This window comes from Microtus pennsylvanicus, chromosome 1 (assembly GCF_037038515.1).
Source record: "Microtus pennsylvanicus isolate mMicPen1 chromosome 1, mMicPen1.hap1, whole genome shotgun sequence".
Classification (NCBI taxonomy): Eukaryota; Metazoa; Chordata; class Mammalia; order Rodentia; family Cricetidae; genus Microtus; species Microtus pennsylvanicus.
In genome coordinates this window covers 39343953-39359297 of record NC_134579.1, presented here as the reverse complement: position 1 = coordinate 39359297, position 15345 = coordinate 39343953, and the positions used below count along the sequence as shown (strand labels likewise).

Here is a 15345-nt window from a genome sequence, read left to right as displayed (position 1 = left end):
AAGCTGTCATTGGTGGTTTTGATCTTAGCTATTCTGACTGGTATAAGATGGATGTGTGTTTCCCTGATGGCTAAGGGTGTTGAACAATTCTTTGTTTCTCTGCCATTTCAGATTCTTCTATTGAGAATTTTCTGTTTAAATCTGTATCCCATTTTTTATTTGGATTATTTGCTGTTTTGATGTCTAGTTTCTTGAGTTCTTTATGTATTTTGGATATCAGTCCTTTGTCAGATGTGGTGTAGGTGAAGATCTTTTCCCATTCTGTAGGCTGTCATTTTGTCTTATTGACAGTGTTCTTTGCCTTACAGAAACTTCATTTTTAGGAGGTCCCATTTATTAATTGTTGATCTGAGTATCTATGCTAATCTATGTTCTACATTTTTCCATTCTCTCAGTCCCTATGTCACTTCATCAGTAATGGCATATATGATATATATATACACACACACACACACACACACACACACACACACACACACACACACATATATATACACACATTAAAAAGGTGTGTGTATGTATGTGCAGTAAATAATTAGAGGCTGAGGCTTAGAGTCTCCTGAACAGTATCTCTAACCATTTCTTACAGAACTGATTACTCTGATCACAAAACAATTTTTTTAAGATTTATTTATTTTATGTATACCAGAGCTCTATCTACATGCACGCCTTTATACCAGAAGAGGGCATCAGATCTCACTACAAATGGTTGTGAGCCACCATGTGGTTGCTGGGAATTGAACAGGACCTCTGGAAGCATAGCCAATGCTCCTAACCTCTGAGCCATCTCTCCAGCCCACAAAACAAATTTTTTAAACAAAAAATACTTTCCTATATGTAAAACTGGTTGCAAAACTCGTCATCTGCAAAAGTATAATGTATACAAACAACTCCCTGTATTTATCAGTAGCCATTTTGTTCTAGAAGGTAATTTTTCTTCATGTCTTTTTTAATAAGTTGGGAAGGAATTTGTTTTAAGTTCTACATGACTATCAAAGTGTGTCATGCAGACCCAATGACATAACAATGGTCATTTTGAATACTGTGTGGGATTCTTGACTTGAGTCACGTAATAGGCTAGTGAAAACCACAAAAAACCCCTACCAAATCCACTATTCCTGTGATAAGAAACAGCAAATTTTAACCTGTCTTTAGGAAGACATTCTAGGAGAAGTAGAGAATGACATAAACGGGCACAATTCTCAGGAGTTGGACAGAAAGACCATCATAGGGAACAGTCTTATTAGGCACTTGACTTTGTTTGGTCACTCTCAAGATAATGATGTTTCCTCGGACACTACAGATGGCTCCAGGAGCCGAAATCGTTCATTCAGGGATGGTATGGACCTGAGCATATTGTACATCCTCACACGCAGTCTCAGCGGGATCCACGAAGCCGATGGCTTCACTCTGTCAACGGAAGATGACAGAGACTTCAACACCTTGGATGCTTCACTCTGAAATACTTTGGTTCGGACAGTGTAGAGGATGAAGATTTGTAGTCCCTGAAGAGAGAAGAAAAGTTTCATATTGGACAGCACAGAGCAGTAGACAGTACAGTACAGACTTCCGCATCACAGAATGGAGATACTATTTCCCTCTCCCAGCACGGGGAGGTATAACTGCTCCACGTTGCTGGTCATGTGCACGTCCTTCTCATATGTACAGTGCTGCCCCAATGCATACTCAGAACACCAGAGTTCCTGCCCTGGCTTGCCATTTCTACTGTGCATGTCTGCTCTTTCCCTCATCTTGACAGCCTTCAGTTCCTAAAAGTGTAAGGGTTGCCGGGGGATACCCTGTGTTCTTCTGTTCTAACATTCTGGGATTCCATTTCCTGGGTATTTAGTAACATAGCTGGAATTTTATAGACTTAGTAATCCCTTGACAACGCAAATTAAAAACCCTCCAGTCATCGCTTTTCTGTGTTTTACGTAAGGAGATGAGACAGTCATAGGAAATGAAACCAGAAAAGGCTGGATAGTGTTTTCTACATGTCTTTAATTTGTCATTTACCAAATTGACTTCAGATACTTCTCATCATTTGATTCTTCTCATTTAATTCTCATACAAGCACTATAAACTAAGACACACTATCCCCAATTTATGGATATGAAAACTAAAATTCAGATTAAATAAGCAGTTTGCCCAAGATTATCCATCCACTCTTATTAGTGCTTGGAACTGAATTACTACAGTTGTCATTTCAATCTTCCTTCCTTATCCAATGTATGGTGGTGTCTCTCACTTGTAACAGTAACAGAATAGTACTACCTAGAATATTATAGGCTCTAAAAAGCCTTTCTAATACTATTTGTAACCTAGCTGATAATATTGCATCAATGCCCATTCCTTGATTTTGACAATGTACTGTATTAGACAGAATGTTGTCACTGGGGAACACTGAATAAAGAATGTATGAAAATTGTAGTGTTTTTCCTAAGTTTACTTGTGCATCTAGATTACAGAAAATTATTACTTTTGGACTAGAAAGATGGGTCAGCAGTTAACAGAATTCACCGCTTTCCAGACGATCTGGGTTTGATTTCCAACACCCACATCATGGATCACAACCATCTATAATTCCAGTTCCAGGGGATTCAACACCCTCTTCTGACCTCCATGGACACCAGGCATGTGTTTGGTGCACAGATATAGGCACAGGTGAAACACTCACAGAATAATTTTTTAAAAATCCTGAAGGCATTATTAGTACTAAAGGTTGGTGATGGGTATTTAGGTAGTTTGCAGTATTTTGAAACTTCAAATAGTCTAAAATATATTCAGGGGGCTGGAGAGATGGCTCAGAAGTTAAGAGCATTGCCTGTTCTTCCAAAGGTCCTGAGTTCATTTCCCAGCAACCACATGATGGCTCACAGCCATCTGTAATGGGGTCTGGTGCCCTCTTCTGGCCTGCAGGCATACACGCAGACAAAATATTGTATACATAACAAATAAATAAATAAAAAATTAAGATATATTCAAAATTATTGTTTAAAGGAAGTAGAATAACAATGGTGAAAGTTAATTAATTTTGCATCAGCTCAGACTTTTTTCTATAAGCATGTAATTTATTAACTATGGAATTCCAAAGGGGGGAAGATCGTCAATAATTAGATTTCAAACAAATCTATAGTTCATGTGCTATATCTAAAGAGAAATTACCACCTAGGAAACTCTTCAATTAACAATCTACTAAAATGATTAATCAAAAAATACTATCATTGATGTCATTAATTAAAACAAAAAGTCAAATAGGATAATCTGATAAGATACCATGGAAATATTTAAAATGGAGAGTTATGTATAATAAAATTCAGTTAACACAAATATCAAATATAATTTAAGTAATTAATATTTATTAGGAGAAAGTATTGCTGTCGATGTTAATTGCATGGAAAATTTTAAAGTGTGCCAATAAAATTAGGAGTCAATAAACAATTACCCGATGTTAACAGTATTCTTTTCCTCAGGTCAGCTCAGCATCACTGTGCTTGCCTAGCAAGTGAGAGGCCCTGAGTCAGATTCCCAGCTTTGCAAAAAGAATTTGCTCTCGTACACACTACTTTTAAAGGGATGCAGGGATCAGCACATACTGTTTTACTCTGAAAACTGAAAGTTGAATCTTCTAGTCATCATTAACAAACAAGGATTGTATTAATAGACTTTAGAACTATAATTAAAATGGTCCAAATAATTAGAGAAAGGTATATGTAAAAGTGCTAATCCATGTGGCCCAATATATAAAAGCAAGGAGATTATGGTGATGTGTGTAACAAAGATGATAGAATAGGACTAATATCTTAGGCTCTTTCATGCAGACAAAACTTTATGTATGTATTGTGACTGTGTGGGTGCGCGCACACCATGTTGCATGTGTGGCGACCAGAGGACAACCTTCGGGGAGTCAGTTCTGTCCACCACGTGGGTCCAGGGATTGCACTCAGGTCATTCAGTTTGGGCAGGCACATTTTACTTGCCGAACTATCCAATCAGCCTCTTTGTTTCTATGACAAGGTCTCATTATGTAGCCCAGGCTGTCCTCAACATCCAAAGTGTTAAGACTATGGGCCTATGCTACTACAGCTAATTAGTTTTCTCAACTATTTTTTCTTTTTTCCTTTATTATTATTATTTTGATTGAGCTCTACATTTTTCTCTGCTCCTCTCCCTACCTCTCCCCTCCCCTTCAACCCTCTCCCAAGGTCCGCATGCTCCCAATTTACTCAGGAGATCTTGTATTTTTCTACTTCCCATGGAGATTAGATCTATGTCTGTCTCTCTTAGGGTCCTCATTGTATTTTAGGTTCTCTTGGATTGTGATTTGTGGGCTGGTTTTCTTTGCTTTATGTTTAAAAAACCACTTATGAGTGAGTACATGTGATAATTGTCTTTCTGGGTCTGGGTTACTCCACTCAAAATGATGTTTTCTGACTCTAGCCATTTGCCTGAAAAATTCAAGCTGTTGTTAAATAGTTAAAAGTTATTTTTTTAACAAAATGAAAAGCCATGAGAAAATTATCCAGACTATCAAAATATGTGGGCACAAAATGTTAAGAAACAAGCTTAAAAATAAAACAAAGGGTTGGGGAGGTGGTCGGTGGGTATGGGTGCTTGCTGTTCCAGTGTGAGGACCTGAGTGTGGTTCACAGCACCAACATGAAAGCTAGGCGTGGCCACACGTGTGCCAGTAACCCCAGTGGGAGGGAGAGAAAGTGATCCCGAGACATGCTGGTCACCAGCCCAGCCCCGAAATCAAAAGGAATAAGGTGGAGCATGGTAGTGCATAACATCCAAGGTCCTCTTCTGGCCTCTGCACGCAGGGGCACATGCACACGTACACATTCAGACATACTCACACACAAACTAAGGGAAAACAGCATCGATACACTTAGATAAACGAGATGAAACCTGTAAGAAAGACCGTTTTAGTTTCAGTCCAAGTGTATTATTTGCCGAGCCTGTTCTTGACAGGGATATAACGAAATGTGGATTTGCTCTACTACACTGCTTACAATATGCAAGAAGCAATCAAAATACTACAAAGACAGTAAAACGTGACCCGCCCTAAGGAAAACCAGCAAGGAGTAGAGTGGCTGAAGCGACCAACCCAGGCATTGGATTTAGCAGATGATCTTTGGAGATACTATTCCTGTAGGGTGCGTCAGAGATGTGGTTATAGTGTGGGAAAGCAGAATTTAAGAGAATAAATCAGAACAAAGCGTTTAAACTGAGTAAATGTAACATCAGCAACCAAACGCACCGACAGGATAGAGACAGCCACAGCAAACCGAGTGAGTTTTAAGATAAGAACCTAAAGTTTGCTAGCGTAACGATCAGCAAAGAGAGAGAGATGGACAGCTCACTGTGACCTGTGGAACAGCATCCAGTGACCTAATATCAAGGCAACTGGATTATCAGAAGGAGGAGAAGAAAGCAGGACAGGAAAAAATAATGGCGAAAACCATAAAAGGTTTTACTAGTTCAGCAACCCCGAGAAAAGTATGTGCAAAGGAAGTTAAGAACCATTTTCATACCACAGTTAAACTACTGAACATTAAAACAGAGAGAGAGAGCCCCGACCCAAGCAGAGAAAAATAACCCATTTGTGTTCAGTAGAACAGTACAAATGGTTGAGGACATCCCATTAGGAAATGTATCAGTGTGTGAAATTGCTTTTCTAAAAAGCAATAAGAAAAGAAAAAAGAAAAAAAGGGCCTCTGTCAACCTAGTTTCATAAATAAAAAAAAATCCTTCAATAATGAGAACAAAATGAACGTTTTTCAGTTCAAAGAAAATACTTGGTCACCGAAAGCCATAAATTACAAGAAATATTAAGAAATATCTTTAGGCTGAAGACAAATGATAGCATATGATGTTTAGATCTTCAGAGAGGAAGGAAGGGTCCTAGATATGGTTGATATATGACCAAATATAAGTTTTTCCTCCTAATTACTTAAAATGTGTATGTCTATTTAAGAGAAAAATAACATTTCTTTTTGGGGTTTATTATGAATATACATGTAGGACATAAGTAAATTGCCACGTGTCCCCTCTACACAAGGTTAGAGAGGGTAGCAAACAGACTTCTATTGTCATGAGACTCTTAGATTTTACTGGGTATTGTAAAATAATGGCCTTAAGTTCCTTATGAAAGTTCTGAATGTATACTGCATCCATGAACTTGTCTCCAATTGCAAAATCTCATTACTGGAATGTGAATTAAAGTGGAGTCATAACGATAATAAATCATACTTAAAAGTGGGGGAGGAAAAAAGGATCAGGGGATAAAAACAAATGACCACAGAAGACAGATCGTAAAATGGCAACCTATATCAGTTAGTACATTAGATCCAAATAAGCTACCCTCTCTGATAAACTGCTGGAGACTGTCACAATAGACAAGAAGGTAATGCTTATGTATTTGAAGCCTGCATAATAGAGACTTAAAATTTAGAGATACAGAGGTTCATAGCAAACATGCTCACACACACACACACACACACACACACACACACACACACACACTTGCACACACAAGTGATCATATAACCAGTTTATGTGACAAGACTAGGTAATAGATAAAGGGTACATTATGGCAAAAGATATTATCAGAAATAAAAGGATATCTTAGTATAAGTAATAAAAGGTCTAATTCCTCTAGAAAATATAATAATCACGAATGTATAACATGAGGATGACTGTTAAGTCTTCACTTAAAATGAATGAAGCAAAAACTGACAAAATGGAAAACGAGGGAACACATAGACTCCAAGTCCTTGGTGGAGACTTTTAGTTCTCTTCACTACACAGGTGAAGGAGCCAGACAATACTGGTAAGGACAGAAGAGCCCCATTGAGCCTGTGGTCTTCAACTTTAATGGCATTTTAAATCTTCGTACCCAGCGACTACAGAATAGGAAGGATTTTCTTTCCAAGGTGAATATTTTGCTTCTGGGCCTGTGAAATGACTCAAGGGCAAGGCACCTGCCAGCAAGTGTGAAGATCCAAGCTCTAGTCACGGACCCACATGGAAGAAGGGGAGAACTGGCTTTTGCAAGCTGCCCTCTGACTTCTTCACACATATATTCAACAGCATGCATGCCCCCATACTACTACTAATAAATGCAATTTAAAATTTACAGAGAAGATAGCTCAAATCCTGTGCCTAAATCTAATCTTAACACATTTTTTTTTTTAAAAAAAAAAGGAAAAGAAAACTTCGGGGGCTGGAGAGATGGCTCGGCAGTTAAGAGCATCGCCTGCTCTTCCAAAGGTCCTGAGTTCAATTCCCAGCAACCACATGGTGGCTCACAACCATCTGTAATGAGATCTGGTACCCTCTTCTGGCTTACAGGCATACACGCAGACAGAATATTGTATACATAATAAATAAATACTAAAAAAAAGAAAAAGAAAACTTCGGTAAACCCGCAGAGTTCCAAGCTCAAGGAATGTCGACCATTGCCCATTCCAACCAAAGTAAACTCGTTGCATAGAAGAAAGGAAAGGACATGTTCTGCCTTATGTAGTATTTTTTTTTTTTTTTACTCAGAGAAGAGGAATTGTGCGCCAACCCTATGGAGAGTTTACTCTGTGACCTCCAGGCCAGAAAAGAACACAGAAAGCTTTTGTTCTTCTCCCAAGATCTACAAATAAAAGGTAACTAAGCAACAATCTTCAGAGAGGTTTACAGGAAGGAAACACGGATCCAGGACGATACTATGTATCGTGTGCCATGAGTTCTGCTACTTTCGGACCATCCATAACATACCTGAGTGGTGTTGAAAAGACAGAAAATGTAGCTGAAAACAATCCTGATGTTATCATCATTGATTAGCATAGCATATGCAAAAATCCAGGTGACTCCAAAAACAACGGCAATAGACAACGTGCTAAGAACCTTCTTTAGGGATGAAACTTTTTTTGTGCTACATGAAAGAAAATGAGAAAGAGAACATGGATGATTAGGCTTTTGCTGACTAATGCCCTCACTGCCGGTGTTTAGCGCTACCTATATACCTTGTTCACTTAACAATGCCCTGTCATACCTCACATCACCCTGACAAAATGTGACTTGACTGTCTGTCTTAAAATACTTTAATGCCCACTTCAAAGCTCAGGCAAATCATTCCTTTAGTACTGCACAGGAAATTTCATGAGGAAGCAACCATTTTTTTTAGAATGGGATTCTGGTTGATTATCACTAAAAGGTCAGCTAGTGAAGAGTTCCTTTCTGTTAAGGAAGTTGGGATGCCTGGAAACTTCTTGTGCCTTTGGTTATATGAAAACAAGGTATTTAGAAGCAGCCTGATTCCCCCCTCTCATGGGAAACCTGTACCCCTGTACCACCAGAATCTGGTCTTGACTATGTGACTTATTATGGCCAGGAGAGCAAGCCAGAGGCTAGAAAGCAATCACTCGTGGAGTTTGCCGTCTTTTGCTGCTCTTGAGAACCCTGACGGTGTTGGTGACTGAGCAAGGCAGGCCTCTTCAGAACCAGACTCCCATGTTAGCACATTCTCACAAACATCCTTTTCTTCACATTCAGTAAAAACTGTGTAGTACAAAAATACAGACGTCGTAGATCTATTATGTACAGATCTATTTCTGTCCATTCTTTTGATCTTCTATATATGTGCTCTGAGACATTGGGCTAACTATAGCCCAAATATGTGTCTGCTATCTTTTCAAATTATGACCTTAAATTGGCCCTCCTTGTGAACTGGCACTGCCCCATGTAAATATGTATAGACCCTTGGATAAGATCCCCATGTTTCATTTGTTCAGGGAAATGGGAACTATTCTCTTGCTCTCCTTGCTGGTCATACTTTTCCCTCCACTTCTCTCCCATACCCCTTCCCTTGGGCTTTTTTTGGCTGGGGGTGTTCAAGGCAGGGTTTCTCTGTGAAATAGTTCTGGTTTGTCATGGAACTCACTCTGCAGACAGGCTGGTCTCTTATTGTACAACAAGAGATATTAGAGATAACAATAAGGGCACTTACTGGGGCTAGAAAACTAACAGGAAGGAGATGTGCAGCTGGGTGGGCCCCGGTAAGCCGCGGAATGTGGTCTCCGTGTCACAAAATGTTCCATATTTTTAAAAGGCAGAATACATTTGCAAGTGAAATCTCCAAATTTCATATATGTGCAATGAATTTTGAAGTTTTGGAAGCTACCATGTATGTAATTCAATCACAGTTGGCAGTGATTCTCAAATTGAAAAGGCAAATGCCAGCCCCTCCCTCCTGACAGCCTTCTCATTTCGTCAAGTATTCAAATTTTTGCTTCCTCAATTTGGGGGATTTTCTTGACATTGTAGGGTTTAGTTTACACTTGGGCCCATGTGACACAGAAGTGTGGTATATAATGCTGTACACCACACTGGATTTCTTGGGCCCATGTGACACAGAAGTATGGTATATAATTCTGTATGGCACATTGGACTGCTGAAGTTGAGCAGATCCTGTTTCTCTGTCAAAGTTCATTGGGATATTACTCTTGAATACCACATGCCTATGCCTTGTGCAGACTTTGAAAACCTTTGCAGGGCTTTGGGATGTAGTGAGATGTTGTACACCTACATTAGTCTCTGCTGGGGTGCAGTGAGGTGCTGTGTTACACCTACGTTAGTCTCTGCTGGGGTGCAGTGAGGTGCTGTGTTACACCTATGTTAGTCTCTGCTGGGGTGCAGTGAGGTGCTGTGTTACACCTACATTAGTCTCTGCTGGGGTGCAGTGAGGTGCTGTGTTACACCTACATTAGTCTCTGCTGGGGTGCAGTGAGGTGCTGTGTTACACCTACATTAGTCTCTGCTGGGGTGCAGTGAGGTGCTGTGTTACACCTATGTTAGTCTCTGCTGGGGTGCAGTGAGGTGCTGTGCTGTTACACCTACGTTAGTCTTTGCTCACAGCTTCCCACACCGGGAAACTCACCTCGTCAGGTTCTGGTTGTTCTTCCACAGCACTTTGACCGTGATTATGATGAATATAACAATATTAGTGATGAGGATAATGGTTACAGGGATGATGAATGACCACAAAAATGGACTTTTTACAAAATTATCACGCTCAGGAATGGCCAGCCAGCAGCTGTAGAGGAAAACAAATTATTCCAACAGACCAAGAAAAGAGCCAATGTCAATTCCTTTTGTTATTTAACATTATTGTCGCTCATTGAACGGATGTCCCTGATAATAATATCCATTGGCGTCTTGCACATCTGAGGTCATTTACAATAATAATTCAGCCCATTAGAAAAGTTGTCTCTGTCACAATTTCCTATGAGTCAATATGCACCAGGTAAGTCACTGAGTCAGGCAGACCTCAGCTATTTGCTAATCTTCTTGTTGCTGCTTTCATTCTGGAGAGATGAAACCCCGGTCTTGGGGCATGCTAGGTAATAGCTCTTCTACTGAGGTGTGATTTGAATCAGAAATGTTGCCAGAATCTTGGCTCCCAGTCGGTGGCACTGTTTAGGAAGGTTGTGGAACTTTAGAAGACCGAGCCTTGCAGGAGGAAGAGAATCAGTGGAGGTGGGCTTTAAGGTTTCATAGCCTGGCTTTACTTCCTGTTCTTTCTCTACTTCCTGTGTGTGGAAGAAATGCCATGTGTGTCCCTGTTCTGTGTCTTCCAGAGTGGTCTCTGCTGCTGCAGCCACCCATGCCTTCTCAGCCAGGATGAACTCTTTCCCCATGCAACATAAAGCAAAATAAACCTTTCTTCCCTAAGCAGATTTTCGTAAAGGTAGTCTATCACAGTCACGGAAAAGGACGTAATCCGTGTCCTCCTAAACCCACAGTCTTGCAATTAGATGCTGCTCCTGTCATGTATGAGGGACTTAACTTTAGGCAAGCTATTACTATTATTATACCTTTGGATATGTAGCTTATCCTGGCTCCTAATATGAAAGGTACAAATGGCTGTACCTTATTTCCAGCTCCAAAATTCACCAGAATTTTGCAAGTATCCTTACAGATTTAGGCTACACAAACACTAGCAAATACACAGTTTCCTTAATGCTTTTAAAACAAGTGACAGCATTCAATTAATGCTTCTGGAACTCACTTAGCATATCTTGGAGAATATTGGAGAATATAAAAAGAAACTTTGTTAATTTAGCATTGTATGTAGTCCTCTATTACTTTGATATTCTGCAACTTAAAGAATTTCTTATTGCTAGTTATTGGTGTGTGTGTGTGTGTGTGTGTGTGTGTGTGTGTGTGTGCACTTGTATGTATAGGTACATGCCTATGGAGGCCAGAGGATAACCATGTGACTGAATCAGTTAGGCTGACCCATGAGCCTTAGGGATCTACCTGCCTCAGCTTCCCAGGCATGGAGATTGCAAGTACACGCCACCACATCTGCCTTTCCACCCAGGAGCTTGGGACCTGCACTCCGATCCCATGCTTACACAGCAAACTGAAATGCTTCCCCAGTCCCCTGATAGATATTTAAAAGTCTTAATACTCAAAAAGAGTTTTCAAAAGTTAAGCCCATTGTGCTGTTTTGTTTTACAGATTGTCTATCACAATCTTTGTTTTGATGAAGAATTTTGGATGGATTTTGTTCTTTTCATTTCTTATCTAAGTTGAAAATGATGTGGCCACCTCATAATATTGTTGAAATAATTTATGCACTTAAAAACCTTTAGAGAGAAGATACTATGTACCAAATGGTCTTTTAGATAGCAAGGACTTAACAGTAAAAATAAAAAAAACTCCATAATTTAGTGAGTAAATATTTTAGTTTAGAGATACCGATAAAACAAAAAATAAGACTGATAATATGTCAGGTAGTGATGAGCATTGGAGATAAAATATAATGTGAGCAATGAGTCTAAAAGTGTGTGTGTGTGTGTGTGTGTGTGTATGTGTGTGCGCAGGGGAGGGTTTCAATTTAATAGAGTGGTTGGGGGAAAATCTAACAGAAAAATACTACTTGAGCAAAAACCTGAAGCTGATGAGGAGGGAGAGTATTCTAAGCAGAGACTGCATCATGTCCAAAGGCCCTGAGGAAGCAGCTTTAGAAACAGAGGTTGGTGTGGCTTGGAACACTTGAGTAAGTGAATGGAGCTTTTGGAAAGATACAAACTATACTGCGGCTTTGGGGGCCCTTGCTTGCATTCTGGATGAAGTGGTGAGACATGAAACAATGCACTTTAGGTTTAAAAAGTGTTCCTCCAGGTGCAGTGATGAGAGCGTGACTTGAGCAAAGGTAGGGAATCCTCTGGAGCTTACTGTATTGTGAGGGGTGTGCAATAAAAGAAATGTCCAAGAAGCAGTCTGCCTGAAGATTGTTTAAAAGTAAGGAGAAAGACCAGGAGGATGGCACACACTTGCATTCTTAATCCTTGGGAGACAGAAGCAGAAAGAGCAGGAGTTCTAGAGCATCCTTGGCTCCATTGGAACTTCAAGGCCTGTGGATCCTATCTTGATAAAGTAAAAAGAAAGAGCTGAATGACAGTTTGACTGCTGAGTGGAGGAGGATTCTGGGTGGTACCATTGTTCTGAGCAGTTTTCAGAGGAAAGACAAGGAGGCGGTAGCAGACACAACAGCAGGCTATGGATAAAAATCACCAAGGACTGGAGAGATGGCTCAGGAGTTGAGGGCTAGTCTTACAGATGTCTGGGTTTGGTTTTTAGCCACTACACTATACAATCTCTATAACTCCAGCTCCAACAAATCCAAAGCATTATTCTGGCCTCTCCATGTATCTGTACACACAACAATGACTTGCTGTCCAAAGGACTGTCTGGCGTATTCACAGACACACATATAGACTCTTATTCTTAATTAAGCATGAAAAATTAACCAGCAAACCCATCTGGCTTGCACCTGTGCAGGCTTTGTGCATGCTGCCACTAAGTCAGTTTTCTCTAGCGGAATCTCAGTGGGTTTATCAACTGCCACTCCCCAGGCAGGCCCCATGCCCAGGAAAAGTTGGTCAACAAATTCAGTGGTATTTTTGAGAGCTTTGGTTTTGATTTTTTTGTTTGTTTGTTTTTCTTATTGGCCATTTTTTTGCTTTGATTTTCAGTTTCTGTAGTCTTTTTTGTCTGCTTGTTTGTGGGTTCTGTGTGTGTTTCTTGTTTATTTTGTTTTGTTTTTATTTCTTGTTGAGAGAAAGAGAGAGAACAAGAACACTAAGTTGGGTGGGTGGGCAGGAATGTTCTGGGAGGGTTCGAAGAGGGAAAAAACATAATCAAAATATATTGCAGACAATTGTTTTGGAAAAAATATAGCCAGAAGCCTATTACATATTTGGCTTTCAATTTCTATTCATTTTCTTTTCTCTGGAGGTACAACATTATGATATATGACAAAGAAGTTTTAAATTTAAGGTCCCTCTTCAACTAAAGCAGAGGATAAAAATAGGATTTTCCTTTCTGGCACATATTTTCCGATAGGTGCCGGCATCTAAGTGTGTGTCTCTTCCAGGTCTTCCCATCCTTGGCTCACTAGAGATGCTTACAGTCCCTTGGGTCAGTGCACACACAGCAAGTGATGATGCTTCTCCTAACTTGTACCTATGGACACTGCAGTGGGAGCTTTGTATTTAAACTGTAACTGTGATCCTCTGTGGTTGGTTATTTTTCACTCTGTCGGCTTTTTGGGGGAGCTCGCCATCCAGTTCCCAGATAAATCACACACAGAGGCTTATTCTTACTTGTAAATACCCAGCCTTAGATTGGCTTGTTGCTAGCTTTCCTTAACTTAAATTATCCCATCTATATGTTGCCTATGGACTTTTAAAAATCTTTTCTTATTTCAGTATATCTTACTTTTACTTTAATTGTGTGGCTGGCTGTGTGGCTGGGTGACTGGCCCCTGGAGTTCTCCTCCTTCTCTCATTTCTTGATCTTCTATTCACAAATCTCTCCTTCTATGTATTCTCTCTGCCTGCCAGCCCTGATTATCCTTTCTTATGCCTAGCTATTGGCCATACAGCTCTTTATTAGACCAATCAGGTGTTTTAGACAGGCACAGTAATACAGCTTCACAGAGTTAAACAAATGCAACATAAGAATGCAATATATCTTTGCATCATTAAACAAATGTTCCACAGCATAAACAAAAGTAACACATCTTAAATTAATATTCCACAATCCAATCCTCAATTCATAGACGAAAGGAAAGGGATGATAGGCATCTTTAGGATAAACTTTGCACATCCTCAGCATCTTATTTAGAAACAGACCCACTCTGTTAAAGGTGGAGATGCCTGTTGGTTTATTAGTTCATTACAGACTTGAACATCATCTCCGTTTTATCACAGGCCATTCAGATTAGCAATACGATTTTCAGCCGTTTGAAATGATAATGTTCCAGTTCCAATGTTTAATTTTAAACCTCTCCCCATCAGAGAGTGGGATACAGCCCTTCTGATGACGGGATAGAGAACTGGGGTAGTGCATCAAGAAGAATGTGGCCTGCGCTACATCTGTTCCTTCACTAGACTAACACAGAGAAGCAACAGGTCGGGGCCTCGGGTCAGATAAATAGAACTGGGGTCAGTGAGGTAACACATGAGACATCGAGGAGATGCTAGTGGAAGAATAACTCAGGGAAACCACAGCAGCCCTTCCTCTGTCTCAGGAGATGAAGGAATGTGACGCCCACGGCACGTGTGTATGGCAGAGGCAGTAGGATGACCATGACCGGGATGATCTCATTACCAATCCTTTCCTCTCCTCCAATCGTCAATCAGCAGTGGCCTAGAGCCGTCCTCAGCATCTAACCCCATGCCAAGCGAAGGATCTGCTGTAAATTATTGATAGCCCAGTGTGAATACACTCAAGCAAGCTGGCTTCTCTCTCAGCTTTCATAGAAATGGATCTAGCCGTTTGCCTGGGTTACAAAAAGAAATCAATAATGGGTACCTCTCCCATGATATACTTGTACCTCTTACATCTAACAGTGAGATTTATACTTTAAAACTTAAAATAACACAGAAATCTAATTAAACAGAAAGTCTAGGTTGAGAACTCTAGCCAGGCAGTCAGCCCTCCAGCTGCTCCAAGCAGGTAAATCTCTTGACACCATAGTCTTCCCTCGGGTCATCAAGTGCCCTTAGGACAAACTGGTTTTCAGGTGAGTGGGGAGAGGAATGGCAGGGGGTCACAAGAGAGGGACCGATGAAGTTCAGGGCGGCTGCTGTCTGGTGGGAGAAACGCAAGGACAGCGTGGAGCCTCTGGTCCGCTCAGCTCAACTTTCCTCTCCTTCCCACATGAAAAACAAAACGGCTCCAATAAGAACAGTTAATTATCCATGCTGGTGGCCTAGAAAGAATCTGTGGTCCAGGAAACATTACCATGAAATAGTCATCCCAGCTATGTTTAAC

At 40.3% G+C, this 15345-nt stretch overlaps 1 protein-coding gene across 2 annotated transcripts in view; it reads right to left on the bottom strand.

Annotated features, from left to right (window-relative positions):
- Positions 1 to 620: 620 nt before the first annotated feature.
- The window catches only part of Adgrg7 (adhesion G protein-coupled receptor G7), a 59014-nt gene continuing 44289 nt past the window's right edge, over positions 621 to 15345 (bottom strand). The window contains exons 14-16 of one of the 2 annotated variants that reach the window (XM_075955028.1): positions 9935 to 10090; positions 7774 to 7930; positions 621 to 1505 (exon numbers count right to left, since the gene is read on the bottom strand). In XM_075955028.1, coding sequence (XP_075811143.1) covers positions 1272 to 1505; positions 7774 to 7930; positions 9935 to 10090 — 547 coding nt within the window. In that variant the 3' untranslated portion in view covers positions 621 to 1271. Of the gene's footprint in view, positions 1506 to 7773; positions 7931 to 9922; positions 10091 to 15345 lie in introns of those variants that run through there. The other variant, XM_075955037.1, reaches the window with a different exon arrangement.